General features: G+C 41.0%; 1 protein-coding gene across 3 annotated transcripts in view; it reads left to right on the top strand.

Moving 5' to 3' along the window:
• Positions 1–23,695, top strand: part of PRKCA (protein kinase C alpha) — a 145,611-nt gene that overhangs the window by 77,847 nt on the left and 44,069 nt on the right. For all 3 annotated transcript variants that reach the window (XM_064676097.1, XM_064676096.1, XM_064676098.1), the window contains exons 4-8: positions 11,524–11,635; positions 12,331–12,459; positions 22,436–22,592; positions 22,687–22,821; positions 23,595–23,691. In XM_064676097.1, coding sequence (XP_064532167.1) covers positions 11,524–11,635; positions 12,331–12,459; positions 22,436–22,592; positions 22,687–22,821; positions 23,595–23,691 — 630 coding nt within the window. The remainder of the gene's footprint in view (positions 1–11,523; positions 11,636–12,330; positions 12,460–22,435; positions 22,593–22,686; positions 22,822–23,594; positions 23,692–23,695) is intronic.

Genomic DNA, 23,695 nt, shown 5'->3' with positions numbered 1-23,695 from the left:
AAAAAAAAAAAACTACTTATTTTTTACTCTTTTTATTAGAGTTAAAGCTTTTTATTTCTTTTTTCACTCTTTTTTTGCCTGTTACTCTTGCATATACATTTTTCCATGTAAAATAGAACTGGTAGCACTCAGGAGGATGAACTTTGTCAGTGATGGATGGCATGCACAGCAGCATTTAGGACACCATTTATTTCCACTGGCTGGGACCTCTCATGCCAGAGAGGAGGAAGAGGAATGTGCCCTGAAGGGTCTTCCTTGACCTGTAAACTCAAGAACTGTTCCAATTAGAGTTGTTGGAAATTTTGGCCTTGGTTCATGTTCCCAATTCCAAGTATTTGTCGAGGTTCATGGTGCCCTGGTGTAGGTGTTCAGTGCTGAGGTTTGTTCTCACCCACAAGTGATTCTTGAGAAATAAAAAGTCAGAGTCTAAACTCGCCTTCCCTTTGTTGGAAGCACTCTGCCAGCAAAGGGCTTCTGTGCAGGCATCCTTCCAAAGCCACAGCCTTCAGTGGAATCTGGGAAGCTCCTCTGCCATCAACAGCCTCGAGAAAAACACTCTCATTAAAGAAGGAGATGGAAAAAGGCTTATTACTGGAACTTCTGTCTGTGGGTTGGTCTCGAGGCTGGAGGAGGATGTTGCACTGTCACTAAATGGTTCGGTGAAGCCTTTCTGTATTTCCTTTTTCCTCCTTTGAACAGTGCACAGTTAATTGCCAGACATTAAATATTCATCGATTTTATTATTCATTGCTAAATGCTGTGAGGACCTTTCCTGATGCTGTGAAGCAGCTGAGGCTCCTTCAGCCTCCGGAGCAACACAGCAACGGCAGCCGTGAGGAAATCCTTCTTCCAGGGCTTCCAGCCCTGGTGTGATTACAACAGTCCTTCTTGCATTCACATTTTTGATTAGAAAACCTCAAAAGGGTCACATTCTGCCCAAGGGACAGCAGATTTGTGTCAGTTCTTATTTTTAATCTGAGTGTGCTCTCAGCTGTGGGAACAGCGAAACGCTTTTCTGCCTGATAGTTGCATCAGGTTTGGGGTTTAAAACACAGAGCTGCCAAAAGCTGGCAAATCAGGAGGCTCTGCTAAAAGCCTGTCATTCTCTCGGAGGTTTACTGGGTACTGTTAACTTTTTCTTCAAGTTTCAGTATTGTTTTCTGAGTTTTTAACCAGCTAATAAATAGCAACTGCTACAACGCCATGGAAAAATGTTATGGACTAGACAGCTTGTCTGGGATCTCTGCCATTGTAAGGTCAGGACTTGAGCACAAAACCTAATGTCAGAGCATCTTGCACATCCCCTCTTAGCTGCCTATTTATATTTTACTCAGAGGAATAGGGCTAGTGACTTTTACCAGAGAGAAGATACTGAATTTGCTGTAGAAAAGATACCAAATGTCCTATAAATACTAACAAGTCTGATGCCTGTATTCCTTGGTCTGCAAAATCTAATGTGCTTGAGTTACTTTTCTGAAGAAGGGTTGTTTAGACATATGGAAAAAACATCTGTTCAATGCAGAAATAAATAGTGTTTCAGTGGTTATACAATGTAAAAGATCATTCAAGGACTCTGTGCCTGAGTATCCTCCATGGTGGGATCCTGGCTATGATTTATTGAGAGCAGCGTTTTTCACACCGAGGTGTGGATTTGGAGATAAATATATTTGAAGGAAATCCTGCAGTCATTTATATAATTCATATGTGCAATCATTCCATGGGATTTTTTGTCTCTGGAGAGCAAACTTCTGCCTGTTTTGTGGCATATCTGCCTGGTTTATAGGTTGGAATGTTGGTACTTCTGAAATGACAGAACTGAGATGAAGAACAGAAATGAGACAGTCTGTTTAAATTATGCATATTTTACCCTCCTTCCTGCCTTTTTCTCGGTGCTTAACCAATGTATAAAATATCAGGCAATAATGAATTATTCAGTGAGTAACTTTAAAGGCAATTTGCTTGGGTGTTGCAAATTCTTGTCTGTCTCTAATAAAGTTTGTCAAATGGGGAGCAGCAGGACAGCCCACAGGTTCTTGTGCGAGGGAGCGGCTGAGCTGTGAAATTCTGACTGATTTTGAAGCAAAAATTCCTCAGAGTTTTCGAAAATCGGTGATTTTCTGCTCAGTTCAGCACAGTTTTGCCATTATACCAGAATAAACAAATGAGTCATTTTGTAATGGACGGGAAAATTTTTAAATGCATTTGTTAGCTTGGATGTGATTTACAGGTATCAGTGCAAGATTCCAGTGAGTGTGTCCAGAAACACAAGGATGTGCGTGTCAGTTTTCACTTGAACTAAAGGTAAAGGAGAGAAGCAGAGCTCTGGGGTGTGTATCATAGGATATTCCACGATTCTGTGTAATTCCTTGGGACAGACCAACCTCTCCTTGGATTTCCTTTTCGCTGTGCAGGGAACCCCCTCCCGCAGGGCTCGGCTTCCACAAACAAATCTGTACAGTAGTTAGTGGGGTTGGCTGCAGATTTTGAACCATATGCTGCTGTATATATGGATACTGCATGTTCCTGTTTGGTAGCAATACATCCAGACATAGAAGTGTCTTTCCTGGGAAGTGTGCTGGAGCGTGCAGCTGCTGCAGTGGGAGGTGGGGAGAAGAGAAGGTGCTGCCTAAATAGGTGCAGAAGGCTTTAGTGAGAACAAGTAAGGTGTGCCTTTATAAATTGGTGGGTTCCTCACCATTTTAGAGGGGAAAACGGAGGTGTGGGAAATGTAAACCAGTTATTATTCAGGGCCTTGCATATTGAATTAGCTCAGAGGAAGAGCAGCAGCTCAGCAAACTGCCTCCCTTCTCCGCGCTCGTAGCGCCGCTGCTCCTTCGCTCGGGGATGTTTTTGGCAACTCAACTCACGGCTCTGTGCTCAAATCTATCACTTCATACATTGCCAAGACCTTTGTTCAAACCACCTTAGACAGAACTAACTGAGGGCAGGTTTGGCTCTACAAATAGGAGCTTGAGTTCGTTGGGTTTTGGCTTCTGTCAGCACTCAGCAAGTTTGGGGTCACAAAGAGGCTTTTTGAAGCCTTGAAGTGCCAACAGTGAACTCGACTTTGGGCTGTAATTGCTTCTGAAAGGGTGTCTGGAGCCATTCCCGCTTCCCCCTTATTCTTGGATAAATATGTACCACTTCCCTGTATGAGCAGTGCTCAAATGACAGCAGATGTTGGATTGCTTGACCTGATACCTCTGCCCTCGGGGTCGCTGCTCTTACAGGGAAATAGGGCATTTCAGGTGAAGTTGCTTTTCAGCCTTTCTCATTCCATTTTCCCTTTCAGTGACTGAAAGAAAGGATATTATGAGCTCCAGCTGAGGGTAATGGGGGGAAAAAATAAGTAATATCATGTCTAGCATGAGCAAGTTGGCCAGTAATGAAATATTTTGAAATATTTAAGAACTGATGAGGAGATATTGTACAGAAATATATTTAAATATTTAGGAACTGATGAGGAACTATTGTTATGTTAATGTAAAATAATTCTCTTGCAACCTGCTGTCACACAGTGACAACAGACAACATTACCTGTTGGTGTTAAATCCTTTATTACATTAATGATGCACTGCACCCACCCACATTGCAGCTCCTTTGGGAAGCACAGAAACTACAATGTAACTGGAATCCTGAACAATTCACCATATTGTACCTCTCAATATCAAAACTTTCCTATACAGCAGGAATTTGTTAAAATTACTTTTTCCAGATGATCTGTTTAATATATTTTAATGCCTATATATTTTAATAGGCATTCAAGGTGTAAAGGATGCTCTGTGTCTAAAAGTGCATCTTCAACAAATTAATTAACAAATGACAAAATACTAAAACTAATAAATTAGGGTTTTTAAGCAAGCCATATGCAGCTGTGTCTCTCTAGTACTCCTTTTGAATCCAGATCCCTGGACTTTGTCTTTATTGAAATGATTTCCACATGGTAATGTGATGTTAAGTTGTGTCTGAAACAAAATCTTTCTCCGTTTCTCCTGCTCGTGAATCATTTTCTAACAGGATCTTTTGTTTATGCACTTTGGGTAATTATCCTGCAGTTTCTTCATTAAAAAAGAATGAAGAAAAAACAGCCAGTAAACACCAAGTCCCTTCCGAATTTATCTGTCTTTCTAGTAATTAGGAAATTACAAATCCCTGGGAGTACAGTCATGCAGATCTTCTTTCTCCCTTTGCCAACTCAATCAGTTCTATTCTATACAAGAAGAACAGGAACAAAAGGCAGCAATCAAAAGCAGTTTATTCAATGACCACCTGTTTCTTTTAATTAAAAATAATAATTTACTGTGAATTCCAGGAGGGGACTGAAAAATTGGCCTTTGAATCATTTTTGAACCGTGTTCAAGTTGTCCTCTTTCTATACAAGTGTAGAGAAGAAACAGTTGATTGAAATTTGTTAGTTTTAATTAAATACAATTTTTTTCTGTTTGTGAACCCTCTTAACTCTTTTCAGAGCAATAAGGAATAGAAGTGGTCTTAGTAACAGCAACGGGAAAAGAGATTTTTGTTGTTATTTTTAGCTGGGTTGTCACTTGTTATCATGAAAGGCTTTTCTTCTACCGCACTTCAGAGTCAGTCTTCATTTCTGAATGTCATTCCTACCCCTGAACCCTGGCAGGAATGGGCTGTATTTTGACCTTGCTGTAGTGCAGCTGCTTCCAGAGGTGCTGCTGCAGGTCTGCCAGGAGCACAGCAGTGTTTGCACAGCAGTGTGTGCAGGAGCTCGGGGCTCCTTCCCTCCCTTATCTCTGAAATCCGGCATGGATTAGAGCCCATCTCTTCTCTCCTCCCTTGCATCCTTGTTGTACAACCTTAAAGACTAATGTCTTTATTACCTGTTTAATTACCTAATAGGTTTTATTACCTGTATTTTTCCTTAGTCTTCATTTTCTTATCCCACCACTCCCTTACACTGCTGTTGTGGAGTTGAATAAAATCCACTTCTGCTCTGAACACCTACCACTGTGTTAGGGTTTCCCATCCTGCAGATGTCAGTGCATTGAATGAATGAATGAATGAATTCTTTGTCCAAATTATTCCTTTGAGTCATTCCAAACAAAAACTGACACTCCAAATCCTGCCTGGAGGTAGGATTCCTGGAAAGAGTCCGTGTGTGATTTCGCATCCTGGCCATGTCATTCCTCTCCTCCTCCACTGCAGGAAGGAGCTCTTAGGAGCCATATCTCAACCTGTAGGAGATGTTTTTTGGGTGCTTGGCAGGTAGATTTGGAGCTCCATGGAATCTTGCTGGGGAGGAGTAACCCCATGACCATCTGCAAAACCCGACTGCTCTGTAGTGGGCCCTGCTTTGAGCCAGGTTTGGGCTCGGGGGTCTCAGAGGTCCCATCCACCCTCAGCCCCCCTGTGATATTTTTGATTCTTCAGCCAGTAAAAGTCTTAGCTTTAATTCTACTTCCCTATGCTGTGGCTGTGAGAGGTGAAATATCAAACAGGCTTTAAGCACTTGATAATTTGTTTTTAAAAAGTGATATTGTCCTAATCATTCCCAAGAGTCTCCAGATTGCCTTTGCTTTCAGTCTCATTCAGCCAGGGAAGAACAAAGCTGGTGACCAGTTTCACGAGGAGTTTTGACTGTTCTTGCTCCTGAGTTCTGATCACAGGAACCGTATTTTAAGTCCTGGAAGTTATTTCCAGTAGAAGCATTTGGCCCCTTGGCTCTTGCAGCTCCTCGAGGTTGAAGCTGCTTTCTCAAATTAAGGTGCCAAGCAAATAAGTCACCAACCAATAGTTTTGTTATCTCAGTAGGAAAATAAACAGCAAACAGAAGAAAGTGTCTCAAACAGACATGGGTCTGAGTGGGGTCCTGGATATTGTGGTTGCTGCTTGGAAGGTGTTTAGAAAAGCTGGATTCTGGAGACTTTCATAACTGAAACAGAAATTTGCCCAAGGAGAGCGTGGGTTGAATGTGGGATTTGGCTCTGTGGAGAGAAAACCACGCTTGGTTCTTCTTAAATATGTTTTATTAACTTGATATTTGCTTGGGGAAGTCAAACCTATTTTAAGTGACATATGTGCGGTACAAATTGCAGCGGTTTCATTGATCTGCTGGAGCAGAGTTCCTTGCAATCCATACTTTAAAGACATTTGGAGGGGGGACAGAAAAAGATGTAGGATTCAGTGTTTCTGTCACAGTAGGAAATGTCTAAAGGCTGAGTATTAAAGTGAGGAAAACACCTGCCAGTCTTCTGGGGCTGGTGAGGAGGAACAGTGAGCTCTTATCTCTTGTAACAATTTGGATTTTTTTTGCATATATGGAATGTATGGTCACCCCTGTTTTCAACAGAAACACAAGCAGTACCACAGTTCATGCTACTGAGGTTTAGGAATTTTTTTTTTCTTTTGTCTAAGTGAAGTAATTTGGATATTTTAAGGGTTTTTTCCCTGTACACCTTTTAACCTAAGAACTAAACAAAAGCTCATCCAGTCCCACCCCCTACCACAGGCAGGGACACCTTCCACTAGCCCAGGTTGCTCCAAGCCCCGTCCAACCTGGCTTTAGACACTTCCAGGGATGGAGCAGCCACAGCTTCTCTGGGCAACCTGTGCCAGGGCCTCCCCACCCTCACAGGGAAGGATTTCTTCCCAATATCCCATCCAACCCTGGCCTCTGGCAGTGGGAAGCCGTTCCCTGTGTCCTGTCCCTCCATCCCTTGTCCAAAGTCCCTCTCCAGCTCTCTTGGAGCCTCTTTTAGTCACTGAAAGGGCTCTAAGGTCTCCCTGGAGCCTTTTCTTTTCCAGGTGAGCCCCCCCAGCTCTCCCAGCCTGGCTCCAGAGCAGAGGGGCTCCAGCCCTCAGAGCATCTCCGTGGCCTCCTCTGGGCTTGTTCCAGCACCTCCACATCCTTCTGCTGTTGGACCCTAGAGCTGGAGGCAGCTCTGCAGGTGGGTCTCTCCTGAGGGGGGCAGAGGGGCAGAATCCCCCCTTCCCTGCTGCCCACGCTGTGGGATCAGCCCAGGACAGGGTGGATCCGTGTTCCTGGGGACACAGCTGGTGATACCATCAAGTTGTATATTATGAAAAGACAAGGGATGATATGATGTGCTTGGAATGTAAAATCTCCACTGGTGCAACAGCACCCAAAGTGGGTTTTTTTGCATATTTTATACTTAAAAGCAACGTGGTGATTTAATGGCTGCAAAATGATAGCGGGTTCAGTGTTGCTATCAAGGGGAATAAAATCCTAATCAAAAGGGAGCTCTTGGAATGAATTCCGAAATGCAGTGCTCATAAGCTGGTTTGTGATGTGTTAAAGCACAGTTTGACATGTGCTGCTGGTTAACCAGGAGCTTTCAATTATTGCACACCCCTGCCTTTGAGCCACAAAAATGATGGAATGGCTCCTCGCAGGGGGTGCTTTCCATGGCTCTCCAACAAAGGGAATGGATTCATTTGTGCTAAACAAAGGCAGGGGCAGGGATGGTGGCAGTGCTGCTGCAGTGGGCAGTAGACAGAGGGACAAACATGTGGTTTGGGGAGATGCCTCCGTGTTCTTCTGCTTCCCTCTGCTGGAGTGCAGCAGGATTCCTGCCTGGATTCCTGCCTGGATTCCTGCCTCGATTCCTGCCCGGCTCCAGGAACTCCTTCGAGCAGACCCAAAGCTGGCTTGGTTGGGGGAGTCACTTCTGCAAACTCATGATTTATGTTTTTTAAAGGTTTCTGCTCCGTTTTTGGGGATAGTTCCACCTCGTGCAGCCCAGATCTCCTGCTCACTGGGACTCTGGCCCTGCCCCTCTCTGTGCAACCTTGTCTCTGCTTTGAGACTAATGAATAATATTCTGATTTTTTCAGAGCTGTGTGGGCTGTAGATGCCCAGTTTCTGTTTGTCTTTAAAGGGATGCTGCACCCATATATGTCATTACAGGCTCTGAAACCCAGCCTGTTCTAAAGCAGTCGAATTGCAGAGCACTGGCCAGATTTTTGCCAGTTTAAGGGCTTTTCAAAGACAAATATTTAAACGTCACTACTATTGATTGCCCAGTTTCCTTTCCCATTTAATTATGCTGTATTGCATTCAGTTCTACTTACCAAAATGGGGGATTGTCTTAACATAGCCCAGAATTCACTTTTTAGCATGAAAATAACATGAATTTTAATAGAGCACATCATTCATCACTGCTTAACAAGTGCTTTCCCATTGCTTTCCCATTGCCACTTTCCCCCTCCATAACTTTGACGGGTTTTGGAAGCAGAAGTGGGTTTTCCCTTTAGAGTTTCACAATTAATCTATGCCAAGTTTAGTGCAAAGTTCAATTCTCTTGCAAATAGCAGCCATTATTTGGCAGTTCATCTGTCATATCCTGGCTTGGCTCCCTGTGTTTACTATGAAACGGGACTGCCAGCTCTGCTTTGGGAATTATTGAAAGTTTACATCGATGAAAAGGGCATATTTGAAGAAAATTTACAGGAGCTTTCCTTTAGCTCCATAGTTTTCCTTTAGCCAGAAAGTACTAAAGATGATGCTGTTTCCTCTATGATTCACATAAGTCCCTTAATGCATATTTAACACTGGGAAGTGTTAACAACTAATAAAATAATTGCTGTTAGTGTAAGTAATTAGTACTGGCAATGCACTAATTATTATTAATATGATTGCTTGTAATTAAAATGCAAACTATAGATTCAAGGGTAGTTGTAAGTGCATGAAAAATCCCTGTTAATATAAGAATAAGATAAAAAGGTTTTATCATCTGTGATGGGTAGCAGTGATCTCTTGGCTTTCTCTAGATGGTCTCAGACTTGGTGGCAAAATAAAGTTGTCCTCTATACTTCAATTTACAAAAAAAAAAATCAAAAAACATAGGACTGAAACAGAAAATAGGATTAAATACTGATGAAGAGTGCACTCTCTTATTTGTAGGTTTTAAATGTTTTTTAGGTTCTTCTATGTAGATGTATTAAAGGGATTTTGAAAGGGATATTCTACAAAGTTTCCAGTTCAGGAGTAGTTTTGGTACTGTTTTCCACTGTCCTGTTTATATTATGCTCTGCCTGGAATGACTTCATGCATAGAGAATAATAACTAATAATAGTCAGAACTTACTTGCTGCTCCTTTAAAAAATTAATTCATAATAAATTTTTCATTTGAAACATCCTGCAGTAGGGACTTTCCTATAGGGATAGAAAAGGGACAGTCGTTATAGAAAGCAAATGATGATTCAAATTACATATAACGAATCATGCAGGGCCAACTCCAAAGTTTGATTCAACTCAATTTATTTATTCCTGTGACTGTTTTTATTTCATTTTGGAGTCACACTGAATTAGGCACAGGAGCACATGAGCTCGTGTTGCTTTGTGGTGAGAGCAGCAGAGCTGTCCTTACATGTCACAACGTTTTTTAGCCACACACCCCCCTGCTTAACTTAATTACATGGATATCCTGTTGTTTGGAGTGAAATTATTTGGTGGTGTTATATCATTTCAGGAGAATATACAGGCTCAATGTATTTAATAGACATTCACTATGATAATTTCCCCTCTGTATCATTTACTTTATACTCATAAATACCACTTCCATCAGAGGTTAAACACAACTTTAAAACTCTGTTTATTCAGTGTCATTCTTGGAAGCTTTTGTCCTTCTCAGCCACAGATGTGCTGACCAGAGTAATGTTTAAGTGGGTATATTTATAAGGCAACAAGTCCCCTCCTGTCTTCTAAACAAAACAATTTAAGGAAGAATTTGCTTCCCAACTGTGGTTTAAATTGTTTGGAATCATATAGTCAAAGAGCCATCAGAGAACCCTTTTGTAAAACAACGTTCCCATGACCCTGTGCCACGAGGCCCTTTGCTATATCTTTAATAAATAATGAAACAGATGTTCTGTGGAGCCCTGGATGTCACTCCATGTGGGTTAGCTGTGTTTACTAAATAAATACGGTTGTTAGCAGCTTGTATTTCATATCTCGGGCTGTGTAACAGGCAGAGCTATTGAAATAGTCTCCATTTGAATTCCTAATGTAAAGTCTTTACTTGTTATCCTGGATGCTGTACAATTTCTTCCTGTGCAGTGAAAAAATAATGGTTATAGATTCATTGTAAAACTTGGAATCAGTATCAGAATGATTTCACATGCAGAATGCTCCCAAAACACAAAAAACCTTCACGAAGAGTAAGATGGCAAAATATTAAAATATGAAGGCAAGATTTTGCCTTCTCATAGTCCTATTTTTATGATAATTACTGTTAGAAGTTCTCAGGTTTCTTGAGAAAATGCTTTTACTGGAGGAATCTTTGCCTTTTGAAGACAGAGCCCCCAGGTTTTCCATCTTGGATTACATGCTGGGCTTTGCTTTTGATTGGCAGGTGAAGTTTAAAAATCAGTATATTTGTTAGAGAGTTTAATAGTTCTTATCCAATATAAAGGCACATTAATACAAAATGTAATCAGAAGAAAAACATTTTCATGTCTCATTTTGCAGCTGTGTATTCGTCGAGGATGTTTTAGACCTGGCATTTAATGATTTCCGTGATCTTTCTGAAAATAATGTTAGCAAGGATTCATTTCAAACCCCAGTGTGTTTTCTAATGAAGAATTGCTGCTCTTCCCAACTCTTGATCAAGACTGGGCAGTGGTAGTTGTGACTAAAATACATTTGGGGCTGGAAATGGCCATGAGGGATATCAGGATGGAGAGGATGTGCACAGGACAGGGATGTTACCCCCTTTGTTTGAGCTCTGCACATCTCCAGCCTGGTGTGTGTGGGATGGGTGAACATACTGAATTTGTGATTTATTCCTTTTATATAACTGTCTTGGGTTTTCCAGAGAGGATCTCTACCCCTAGAGGAACAGCAAAATTCTTTGGATTTTTGATTTGAGCGTATTCCCTTTCACTGGTTCTAAATTAGGAAACATTTCCAAGCTACTGGTGGCTAAAATGTTCTTTTTATAAGTTTCTCTGTTCAATAATTAGATGGGAACAGCATTGTCTGTAAAACATTTACTGCATGTCAAGTTAGAAGTTGTTCCCTTCCATTTACAGTGTAGATTATAAAGTTGCAGCATTTCGAGATGATCCCCTCTGTAAGATGCTGATTTTCCAGCCCTTTGACTGTGGTTCAGAACAGCCCATGAACAGTTATTTCCCTGCTGTATTTTGTGTGGTGACAAGGACACACTGTAAACAGACAGACAGTCTGTGACACTTCAGCCACGGGCTGAACACTGTCATTAAACTTTATGTACTTGTGCAGTCAGTAAGTGAAGTTTTAGTGCAGATAAATCATGGAACAAGGCTGTGTTCTCTGAGCTGACTCACTCTTACAACACCAAAGCAGAGGAAAATTAAGAACTGAGGCAGATGTGCCTGTGCCAATGCAGGTACTGCTCTGAGGGTCAGGAACAAGCTACACAATCAAATGTATTTTCCTGCAGCATAAGCTGCAGAGCTGGAAAGGTTTTGGTATTTGAAGTGATATATTAAAGGTGTGTCGCTGGTATTTTTTTATGACTTGAGGATGTCTGTCTGTTTTCTTCCCTCCAGGATCCCAGAAGCAAGCACAAATTTAAGATCCACACCTATGGGAGCCCCACCTTTTGTGACCACTGTGGGTCCCTCCTTTATGGGCTCCTGCACCAAGGGATGAAGTGTGACAGTAAGTGAAGGTTTTCTGTGTTACCAAAAGAGGGTTTTAGAAAGTAAGTGGAAACCCTGGGTAACGGCCTCTTACTTCATTTCTGTGGAAAACTGTGTTTCAAATGTCAGCTATTTATAGTCCTGTTATATTTCAAGTGGATATTTCAGTACTATAATGATCTACTAATGAAAATCACCTCTGCTGCTGAGAACACAGCACGTTCAGCTTGATGTGGCTGAAGAGCCTTTGCTGTGGCAGTTTTGAGAAAGCCTCTTGAATACACCCTTAAAGACTGAAAATTCAGTTCAGTTCATAGCCAGGGTCCAGTATTTTCCTTGTATTTATTTTGTATTGGAAGTGTCCTGCTAGAAAAATCTAATAATCAATTTAAACTCACATTCGTTGGGGATGCTGACGTGAATGCTCTGTTTTCTTAGTCATATTCCCAGCAAGTCTTTATTCCATCTTCACTTTTATTTTCCCTTGCACATCATTAATGGTTATGTTCAGATTTCTGAAGTAGATTATTTTATTCTCTGCAGAATGTATTGTAAGATGTAGCCACGTTATTGGGTGGAAAACCACCCAGCTGTGATCTGAAAGTCTGGCCAACAATTAAGCATTTAGTCTTAACTTTCACTTTGCTCTGAGTTTGCAGTGTGATCATAATTATTGGCTCCTCATGGGTGTCTGAACCATTTTTGTCTCCACAGCCTGTGACATGAACGTTCATAAGCAATGTGTGATAAACGTCCCCAGCCTCTGTGGCATGGACCACACAGAGAAAAGGGGAAGGATTTACCTGAAAGCTGAAGTCATTGGTGAAAAACTGGAAGTAACAGGTAAACAGCTCATTTTGGAACCTTTCAGGTTTTATATGCATTTATGACCACTGTGGGTCTGTGTGCCTTGGTCAGATCTTGGGGTGTTAAAGCCACTGATGGAGTATTTCCCTTCAGAAGTGTGAGGGTTTCATACAAAGTGTCTTGGAATCAAGAACTGGGGTTCATGAAAATAAATAGAAAAATGAAAGCTGTGGTAATAGCTTTAAAAACTCTGGAATATTAATTAGAAAATCACTTTTATGTCATTTTTTTTTTTCATGTAGAAAGCAGCTCAGTAGGATGGTTATCTGTTCAGGAAGTTCCCCATCATCTTCAGAACACGAGAGATGCACTAAACTTTCATCAGCTGGGGAGTTGTTTCCTGTATTTCAGAGTGTTGAATAAACAAAAGCAACTTGGATTCAGTCCCAAATATTGCTCCCAGTGAATTATAAAATAAAAAAAAACAAACATAATTCTCACATTCTTTGAGCTTGAGGTTACCAAGATGGGGAGGAGGCAGAGAAAGGAAGGAAAGAGAGGGTGGCAGTTCTTTTCCTTGGAAGTGTTTCTCCCAGAATTTATGAGTAATTTTTGGTTGTGCACACCCAGACTTGCCCACCCCCACACCCCACCAACCCAGTCCGGGGCTGAAGCTGCAGAAAAAATTCTGTGTATCCAGAACAGGGTCCAGTGCTTTTATCATTGCCTGGTTGATGTTGTAAAATGGAATCAAATTCGAGGGCAAAGTTACACCAGGACAGAGTAGGAGGTTTCTTAGACCATCTCAACTTCTGCCCTTGGTTTTCTTGACGTTTCTTGACATTTCTTGCTTGTTGGCAACCTGTGGATGTTGAGTGTCATGTGTGGCTTCAGTGTGGCTCAGCTGACAGGATAGAGCCTGTTAGACACTAAAAGGATGTTTCTTCCACCTCTGTTCCTCTTTGTGGAATGAGTCCAGTAGAGCCCATCCCCTCGTGGTCAGCATAAAGGAAATGAGACCATCACCCTGAATTTTCCCTGCTGACTGAGCCAGCAAATATTCCTCCTGGCACTGTGTTCTCTGTGGCTCTGTTCTCTCTGAATCCAGATGCCTCCATATTCTCCTGTCAGACCTTGTGAAATGCATTGAAAAGAAGAAGTTGGATAAAATTTCGTTAGAAAGGATCAGAACAGATCCCAAGTGGTGCTTAATTGTAGCTTAACTTTTCAAATCGCTTCCTGTCGACGTGGGAGGGGAAATTTGTCCAAGGTACTGTCATTAACAGAAGGTGGTTTCACAAAGTGGTGAGGCATTTCAGAGATGGTGATGCAGCTTCTAAAAGCAATTGTACCATGAGAGAGAATTAATTTGAAAATCATCCAAGTGACAAAATGTAATGTTTGCATTATTCTAGGCCGCTCTGCAGCAAGGTTCTTAAATATGGCTCAAACTTTCTGCTGTAATACACATAATTTGACAAATAACATGTGCTTATTTTCTGATGATTCAGTGGGTTTATAATCCTTTTAGGGACAAAAACATTTGTCACAAGTCTCTGTGGTACCGAGGCCCTGTAAAACGATTACACAAACAAGGATTCTTTTAGTTCACAGTTTTATTTGAAAAGGTCTTCTCTGAGATATGAATGTGGTCAAATTGTTACAGACATTTCTTGGGTTTTCTTCATTGCTCTTTTTGGTGTCAGTGTACTTGGCAAATGCTGTTTCTGTTGTGTTTATAAATAAAACATTCCCATCCTACAATTAAGTAGGTTTCTGGACAACAAGAAAAATGTTTACTATAACCTCGTTATGTATAAAACAATTACAGGGCTGTTGTTGTGGTTGAGGCTTCTCAACATTTCCAAGCTTTCAGAAAACTTCTTTAAATGAAAGTGACAGTTGTTCTGAAAGTAAGCTGCTTTTTTGTTTCTTTAAATAAAAAAATGCCATACAGACTAAGCCCAAATGACATTTCAGGTGCCTTTTGTGCATGCTTAACTGAAAAGGAAATTAGCAGTTGTCAGGTAATTCATGGACACACTGCTATGCAAAAATTTTCTCCTAGAATGTCATTGCTTCTAAAATATTTATTGAGAAAACCTTTGTTAGAATATGCAGTTCCCCGAGCTGCCAGGCACAATATCACTGCCTTTAGCTTTGGGAAAGGAGGTGAATTAAGTGTCCAGGAGGTTTAGGAACAGCAGGAAAAATAATCGACAATTGGCTGTTTGGTTTGAGCCCTTGTCTGAATCTTTTTCAGAGGAATTACTCTGTAGGTGTTGAACTGCTCCAGCTGAATTCCTCAATATCCCTGCCCTGCGTCCTGTTTTGGTTGTTAATTAGCTCCTGCTGGTTCCTTCCCAGCCAGCCCTGATCTCATGCAAAACATTTGTGCTGCTCGATGGAGACGTGCTCTGGGGTTGGTGCCTTGCAAATCGCTGCCATGGGCACCTCGACCCTCCCAGGCCCAGCCAGGGCATTTTCCTGATGGAATGTTGTAAATAGGACTGATTTTTTTTTCCCCCAGTGAATTCTAGGAAGGAGGCAAGGCAGGGTTCTGCCAGGTGGGGCTGGCCAGTGGCTCAGTCAGATTATCTAAAATCTCCAAGTTGGCAGTTTTTGGATTGAACTAATGGTGGGAATGATTCAACCCTATGTATAAACAGACTTAATTCCAGTTAACTGGGTCAGGTCTTCAATCCAGGTGCATAAACACGGACATGCAGCTTTTTCTGTGTGAACTGTAGAGATCCTGCAACACTTCTTCACAAATGAGTAGGAATTTTGGATTGCTACACTCTGCCAAAACTCACCATCTTGCCAGGGCTGCTCAATCTGCCCCACTCAGTGCTCATTTCGTTGAAGTTCTTAAACATCAGTGGTTTATTTTCAATGGTTGAGCTGCTTGCTTGAGAGTTGCATTGAATATTAATAATTTATTGCACTTGAAGTAAATCAGTGGGGTAGTTTTCTTTTTATAGAAACACTCCTGAATTGCTTATCTCTGAAATCACTGAGTTCGTGTCCCTTTCATAGGTTGGATTGACGTGGGGGGTTTGCTCTTAGGCATAATAAAGCAGTTTTTGCTATTCTTAATCTCTGCTTTTTGCACTGAATTTTCTTCCTCCTGATGTGTGCTACAAGTTTTTTCACTCTTACATTTACCTCTTGACCCATCTTATAATTCAGGGCGAGTTTGTAGGTGGTTGAATCACAGTTGCGATTTTTTTTGTTTTAATTTTATATTTGGGATTATTTTTATAGCGAGTGAACAATAACCCGTGTGAGAAAAATAACCCCATTTGGTGCACTGATTTATAAAAAGCTGCCACGTTATTGGGACCCTAAACTGTGCCCTGAGACTGGCTGGGAGTTGGATGTGACAGGAGCTGACAGGGAAGAACCAATTTAGGGACAGGGTGGTAGTGACTTGCTGGCAGCCAATGCACCCCCCTGCTACATAAACCTTGTTAAAACACACATAGACACAGCCCAGAATTTTCAGAGGGGGGGGTTAAATCTATTTTTCTAAGCTTCAAGAATACAGAAAATCTGGTTTCATTCCTCAGTGATGCTCCTGTCATTTGGAAGGAGAGGAGGGCTGGCAGTGATCCCTGCAGAGGTTGGGAGCACAGAGCAGGCTCTCCAACAATAACCTCCCCGGGAGTTCTGTGCTCCCCTCTGTGCATTCTCCACATTATTTAGGAGTGTGTGGATGCTGAGCCACCTTCTGGCTCTGCATATTAATGGCCTGTCACGCTGCTTGCTGGGGACAACGGGGGCAGGAGCCTCTGCCCAGACAAGCTGGGGAGACAAACTGGGAGAATTTTGGCACGTTTCTAGGGTCTCATAAAAATTGTTTCCTTAAAAGGTCTTACCACACACACCACTCTAATAATTTTACTTCTGATTTTCTAGGTCAGTGTCTGTCTTTGTTAGCACTGACTTCCTAATATCTGCGACTGATTTTAAAAGGGAGCATACGGGAATATTCTCGATATTTGACCAGCTTTTAGTACCAAATGCCTATAAAGGGATCCCAAATAACTCCTTGCACGTGGGAGACATTATTAATGTCTCAAAAAACACGGATCTCGTGGTTTGCTTCACTAATATCTCTTTTGTGACATTCCCAGAATCTGCAGGGTTGCTGCAGTCATTACAGGAAAAGCTGTGCCTTTAGCAATGCCAGCCCTGATAACAACAGAAAGTTTCCTTCCCATTCCAGTCATTAAATTTACTTTACCATGAAGAAATAGGCAATGCATGGTATTTAAAAAGAACATTAATTTTTTATAAATGGCCATCTACATGCATACAGAAATATTAACTAAATCCTATATATTTAGGTAAGTGTATATACAGATAAAATTAGAAATGTAATGGTCTGAATCCTTTTTCAGACGATTTGATCCATCTTGTGTTACGATTTATGTTTCATTAAGCAGCTGTCCTACCCAGTGGTGCTTAATGATAACTTTTACAAAGATAATCTTATTTTAAAAATAAAATAGAATTGCTCCTGTGAGATTTCCAGATAAAATTGAAAGCAGAGAACCTACTGCAGGCACAAGAACTTGGGAAGCAGCGTTAGGGACGATGGTACATTTTTTGTTAGTAGGAGAGGATATCTTAATAAATAGAGAGAAATAAAGTGTCCTGCAAAATTGGTTCATTTTTTGTCTTGTTGTAGACAAGGAAATGAATCATCTGTGCCTTGTACATCTCCTGGGCAGTGCAAGGGCTCGTTATATTGCCATTTTTCAGGGCTCCAGTAATGGGAGCACTGGGCTCAGGAGGGACATGAAAAGAAATGTTACCTGGGCAGGGGAGTAGGTATGGAATAGAGAAAAGTCTCATATCTGAAAGCCCTTTTAGTGATGGGAACTGCATGGAAACTGGAAATTGTCTGAAAAGCAGGATTTGTTTTCGGAGCCACTTGTACATGTGAGTCACAACCAGCTCCAGAAAGGAAGCACTCAGTGAGTTTTATTAAAACTTCGTAATAAATCTTTAATGAAAGCTGAGCAGTTCTGGAGGCAGCTTTGGATTTTGCATACAGAGAGTACAAATCCACAAATTGGAAGAAAGACTATTTTCAGTAATGGGTAAATCTTTTGAACTGTGGTTAAGGGAGGAGCTGGGGAGAAAGTTCCTTGGCTGAGAATACAAGATCCTCTGTCACTCACCTAAGTCATCTGAAAACTGGGCAAATCACTGGGATTTAGGCTAGAATGTTCTTCAGGAGGCAGTGAGAATTATGGAATAATTTACTAATGCTTTATTGTGTGAAGACAGAAACTTGGAGCTAACTCTTGGAGCTAACAACAGCCTCCCTTTTCCTTCATTTCTCTGGATATTGTGCCAGGCCAGACCATTGGAGACTGGAATTGTCTTCTAAAAGCAGTTATTAGCATGTGGTTGAGAGATTTCTGCTCATCTAAGTTGCCTGTGGGGGGTAAAAGATTAGCACAAAATGGTTGCTGTGATCACTAAACTGGTTTATTATCCACATTTGGGAATTCAGGAAAAAGGTAGCTGTGAGTCACTTGAAAAGGAACTGAGTAAACTCATGCTGCTAATCATCCAGCTTTGTTCTAGGGACAGAAACATTTATTTATTCATTCCCATGACTAATTTTATCTGATGGTGCCACAAGCAGCTATAAATCCATAACTGCATATGGCTTGACCTATCCAATCTCATGGAAAAAGTTTCAGCTTCGTCATCCACTCTCTGAATTCCTCAGAATTCTGCCTGTATTTCTTCTCTTTGCATCAAATGTCAGTTGTTCTCTGCCAGCCCACTCTGTTTTATTTAGATTTTTATTTAAAGTATGAATACCTAAGAACAAGATCTGTGTTTGCTTATATCTTTATACTATTCCTGGGAAAGTGGGTGTTCCAGTTCCAGGCAGGGCTCCTGGATGGATACTGCTGGTTTAGAAGGAGCACATGATAGAAGAGCCATAGGACAGTCATCAAATAGTCTCCATTTTCTGCTGAACAGACATTTAGGATCTCTCCTTCATTAACAAGGAGGAAAATGGCACATTTTTTCCCTATTTCTGTTTTTAGAAGGAAAACCTGGGCAAGGTGGAATTTGTTAAAATTCAGTATATACTTCTCTTTGTTGTCTGTTCATCTGTGTCCCCATTAAGAGTCCAATCTGGACAAAATGTTGGGAAATTTAACTTGTAGCAGCTGCTTTGCTCAGTACAGAGATTGTTACCATCCTTAATAGTTACGACAGAAAAGCAACAAATTATATTTTAGGTTTGTGCCCAAGTTATGCTCCAATTCACCTCACTTCAACCATCCCTCATTTAGAATAGCATCCCTAGCACAGCATTGAGTTTAATTAACTAATAATTATCAAGCAGCAAGAGGTTGCTGGCTGTCATTACAGCTATGGCACCACTCAGCCACAGTTAAGTTGATTTATTTTCAGGGAATTATTTTTCATTTCGCTTTTTCACCCCCACACAAGAGATGGTGCCTTTTGTGGGGAGGGGAAATCTCTTCTTCATGTCAGTCCTCTTAGAGAAACCTGACCCATCCTGTTAAAAATAGGGCACCCTTGGAGATGGACCACTTGGATGCTAATTCTCTATAAGCACCATTCAGCACAAGTATCATCACGCTGCTTCCTCAGGAAAAGAAGTGCTAAGTCAGTTGGAAAAGGATGTCTAAGGGTATTAATTATGCAGACAGAAGTACAAATGGGCCAGATATCTTAAAACAAGGAGGGAGATAATGACTTTGTCTGCAGCCTGTATTTAGTACATGTTGCATCTTTCCTTCCCAATTAATCTTTGAGCTTCTCTTTCTTATATTTAGAGGTGAGGGTTTTTTTCCATTTTCTGTGTGTGCTGCAAAAGAAAGAAGCAATCTTACACATGCTGCCGTGGCCTCCTGCTGCCAGTGTTGTTTTCTAGGCTCAGCAGGTTTACCCAGGCTGGTCAGTGATGCCTTTCTCCAGGGAATTCTCCATGGCAGAGCTTCCAAGGATGTCTCTGTGTCCACCCAGCCTGTTGCTTAAAATTCTGCTTGTTACACTGAGCCTCTCCAGGTAAAACTGAAACCTAAAAGCTCAGTCTGAAGATGCCATGTTCAAATTAAGCCATTTTGTTCAAGGGATTTTAGTGAACAACTTCCCAATGTGTATTTTTGGGAAGCTGTAGAACATGTGGAGAGTTCTGCTCCTCACTTATGTCAAACTACAGGATAGAGAAAAAGAATGAGAATGTGGATTTTGAAGTAACAGCTCATGTGCCAAACCTGGCAGTGCAGTCACAAGAACCATGCACAAGAGGACTGAAAAAAAAAACCCAAAAAAAGCCAAAATAACCCCAAATATAGGATGAGAGAGAGCAGCTTGCACTGAAAGCTGTCACTTCATCCCGCACTCGCTTTGTGGTTCTTGGTCCCTTTGGGATTGTAAATACTTAGCTAAAATAAGTCATTTAATCTCAGTGTTATTCCTCAGAAGTGTATTTGAAGATGGCTTTCAGTATGCTAAATTTTAATATTGGGTGGGTTGGTTTTTTTTCATGCATTGAGAACAAATGGTTTTCCAGCTGACCACTGGGTGTGAAGACCCTCAAAGGGCAAACTCAGAGTTAACGAGAGTGGAAACAATTTTCCTGGCCTGAAAACTGTCATTTCCCCAGTTGCAAAGCCCTGTCAGCTTCATACAGGGATTGTGGGAAACTAAAAATGAAATGGTTTGCAAGAAAGATGCATGTTTCTGTTCTGTTCTTTTAAAACACAGTGATTTTTTTTTTTCTGATATAATTATTTGAGCAATAAACTTAGTGAACAGAATTACACTTTATTCTAAAATTTTAACCCATAAGCATTTTCTGTCTGTAGTTTTAAAACCACAAATTTAAGAAACTTAATCAGTATCAACTGTTGGGTCAAGTTCATGTGATTCATTTCCAGCCACAATCTAATTTCCTTGATTAATTTACCTCAGAGTATCTGTTCTGCATGAGAATTATCTTGACAAATAAACTAGTGTCTTCCAAATCAGTAACTCACATCCCTGGACACTGCCTTCTTCCCACAGCTATTTTGGATATAAGGTACCAGTTAGGTCTGGTGTTTCTTCCTTCCAACTTGTTCTACCACACCTAATAATCTCTCATTAAATAAACAGAGCAGGTCAAACTGTTTGAAATTATGGGGTTTTTTTCCTGTTGCACTGGTGGGTTTTCTCCCAAAAAGAAAATTTCCCTCTACATCCTGCATCAAATGCCAGAGGGGCTCAGGAGTAGGTTTGCACTTGGCAGTTGTGTCCTTTGGAAAAACACAATGAGCACTAAAACACTCTCTCCATCCCCTGCAAGGACAGAGTCAGCCTAGAGCTGCTTCCATCACCCTGATAATACACCTGGTGTGTAGGGAATGGAGCAGAACATCCCATGGTTTTATAAATCAGTGCTGTTTTACAACAGGGGTGTTGTCAACACCATCATCTTTCATTCCACTGGCCTTTGGTAAAGCCAAATAAAAACCTGCTGCCCAAAAGCTGTCCTCTTCTTATTCTATATATAAAAATAATATCTGTGTTCCTTGGATGCCTTTCAGCCTCCATGCTGGGAAACAACAGATTGAAATCCTGGGAAGGATTTTTTATTTATAATATGAAAATGCCATTTAAATCTGGGGGAAGAGGAGAAGAATGCCTTGAGCAAACAGTAACTAACCTGTTGCTGAAGATCTAACAAGTTTTTTTCTTTTCTTTCTTTGCATTAGCTCTGACTCTAAAATTCAAATTTTTGTAGGAAATATTTTCCATCGAGAAATATTAAGCGGCTTAAAGGTTGATGTTTCCTAAATTTCCTTTTAGATTTCTGCAGTTAGGTAGATAAATTTGAAAAAGCCCTCCTGAATGAAAGCTGAGGACACTCAATCCAGGATAATCTCTCTGGTTACTTTCTTCATCCCCTGGGAACCGTGTCACCCTCAAAGCTTCTTGCAGTTGTCCTTCCAGAAACAATTCCAATCTTAAACTATGGCTGGCACAAAGGAATTCCTGAATGAAAGCTGTTTTCTGTCCAGAACAAGCTCAGAGATTGCTCCCAGCATGATTTGAGATGCCCAGTTGTGAGCTCCAAATTTCCCTCCCCAGCTTTATCCCAGCTGGTTTGGGTGGGATGGGGTTTCCCAACCTGAGGAAAATTCACCTCTTCTTCCAAAGTGCATCAGAATAAAACCTTCCATGATGTAGAAATGTTACTCATGTGGCTACAAGCAGTGCTATCTTTGCTCTTCCACTGAATATTCCACTCCCCTGCACTTCTGACCTGCGGGTTCTGAGGGGTCTCTCACTCTTTGGGGATCAGGAGCGACATGAGATAAATTAACTCACTTTATTTCTTCTTTTGACGTTGTAAAAGTAGGAACCACATTAAGGTTTTTGTGAAGCTGAAGTTCAGCTTGTCTTCCCTGTGTTTTTCCTTTGGTTGCTGTCATGGCATAATGTTCACAAGGATTCCCTCTGACAGCTGACAAACTGTGAATCCAGGGGAAATTTAGTGTTCAAAACCTTCCAGAGGGGGATCGTATCAGATAATGGACCCTCTGAAATCCATTGTGATCTGGCTGTTGCCCTTACAGCTTTTGGCTGATATTCCTGTCGTTGTATGACCTGAGACTGATGAGGAAATAAAAGCACAAAGAATTGGTACCTGCTTAGAAAAATTACAGTGATGGATTTGGGTATTTAATCGTTCCACTGCAGGAAAACGCTGCCTGGGAGCTGCGTGTCGGTTGTGAATCACTCCTCTCCTGTCACTGCTCTCCACAATTCTGACAAATATCACCCAGTACAACCTCACTTTACAGCAAGGAGTTTCTTCCATGCCAAGTCTGACAAGTGGCTTTCACGTCTTATTTATTTGTCAGCATCTTTCAATAACTCTGCTTTGACATGTTATTGCGTTTTATGAGCGATGTCTAATCCTGTACAAACTAGCTGGTTTTTTTTTTTATATTGACAGTGAGAGAAGCAAAAAACCTCATTCCCATGGATCCAAATGGACTCTCAGATCCTTATGTTAAACTGAAGCTCATCCCAGACCCTAAGAACGAGAGCAAACAAAAAACAAAAACCATCCGTTCTACTCTGAATCCAGACTGGAATGAGTCCTTCACATTGTGAGTTTAACACCATTTCATGCAGGATCTTTGCCTGGTTTGAATTGTTTGCTCAGTGTTGCACTGGAAACTGCTCTATTTCTCTCCTTTTTAGTAAATTAAAGCCTTCAGACAAAGATCGCCGGTTGTCCGTCGAGGTCTGGGACTGGGATCGAACAACCAGGAACGATTTCATGGGATCTCTTTCATTTGGGGTGTCAGAGCTTATGAAAATGCCAGCCAGTGGATGGTAAGAGTTTCAGACAAGGGAGAAGGAGAGAATATATCACCAAAAGTTTTAAATCAGTCTTTTTCTTCAACATGATCTACCTTTTTTTTTTTTTTTGAGTTTTTCACTGAGTTTCAGGCTATAAATTCCCTGAAAGTGCAACTAAACCTAGGAAATACAGGCTATATATATATATATATATCTAAGGAGGATAATGAAAGGATTGCTTTTCTTTTGTGGTGTTCATGAAACTTCTACTGGAGCCAGGAGGTGCTGCAAACTCAGCTCTGTGTACATAGTCTTGTGATAGGAATTTTATTTTTATCTCAAATACGATGTATTCATTACTAAGTGTATCATGTTATATATAGCTCTGCAAATTCAAAGTGCATGGAAACTGATTTCATAAAATGCCATCTCATTACCTACCAAGCAAGGGGTAGAACTCACCACATCTCCTGAAAAAGGACATTCCTTCAAAGACAGCTCTTTAGGGCTGTGGAAGCACTGGAGACAGAGGTTCTCCAGGGTTGATATCACAGGATGGGTGGGAAGAATCTCCTTGTCCATTAAACTGCCTTGCCACGTAATTTGGGATTAAAGGTTTGATTTCATGTTAAATATGTCCTATTTCTGAGTTTGCTTTAGGTCCTTGAGGTCAGTTCTTTACCTGCCTGTGACACGGATACAAACCACACACACAAAAAAAATCATATAATCACACTAAATCAGGCTTCAAACCTAACAGGAATAAAACTGGAAAGTCACTTTTTTTTTTCTCAAATGTTCCACAGGTACAAGCTGCTGAATCAAGAAGAAGGTGAATATTACAATGTTCCAATTCCAGATGCTGATGAAGATGGAAATGCAGAGCTCCGGCAGAAGTTTGAGGTGA

This window comes from Pseudopipra pipra, chromosome 19 (genome assembly GCF_036250125.1).
Source record: "Pseudopipra pipra isolate bDixPip1 chromosome 19, bDixPip1.hap1, whole genome shotgun sequence".
NCBI classification, from domain to species: Eukaryota; Metazoa; Chordata; class Aves; order Passeriformes; family Pipridae; genus Pseudopipra; species Pseudopipra pipra.
The sequence above is the reverse complement of the archived record's forward strand: the minus strand, read 5'-3'. Positions and strand labels throughout refer to the sequence as shown.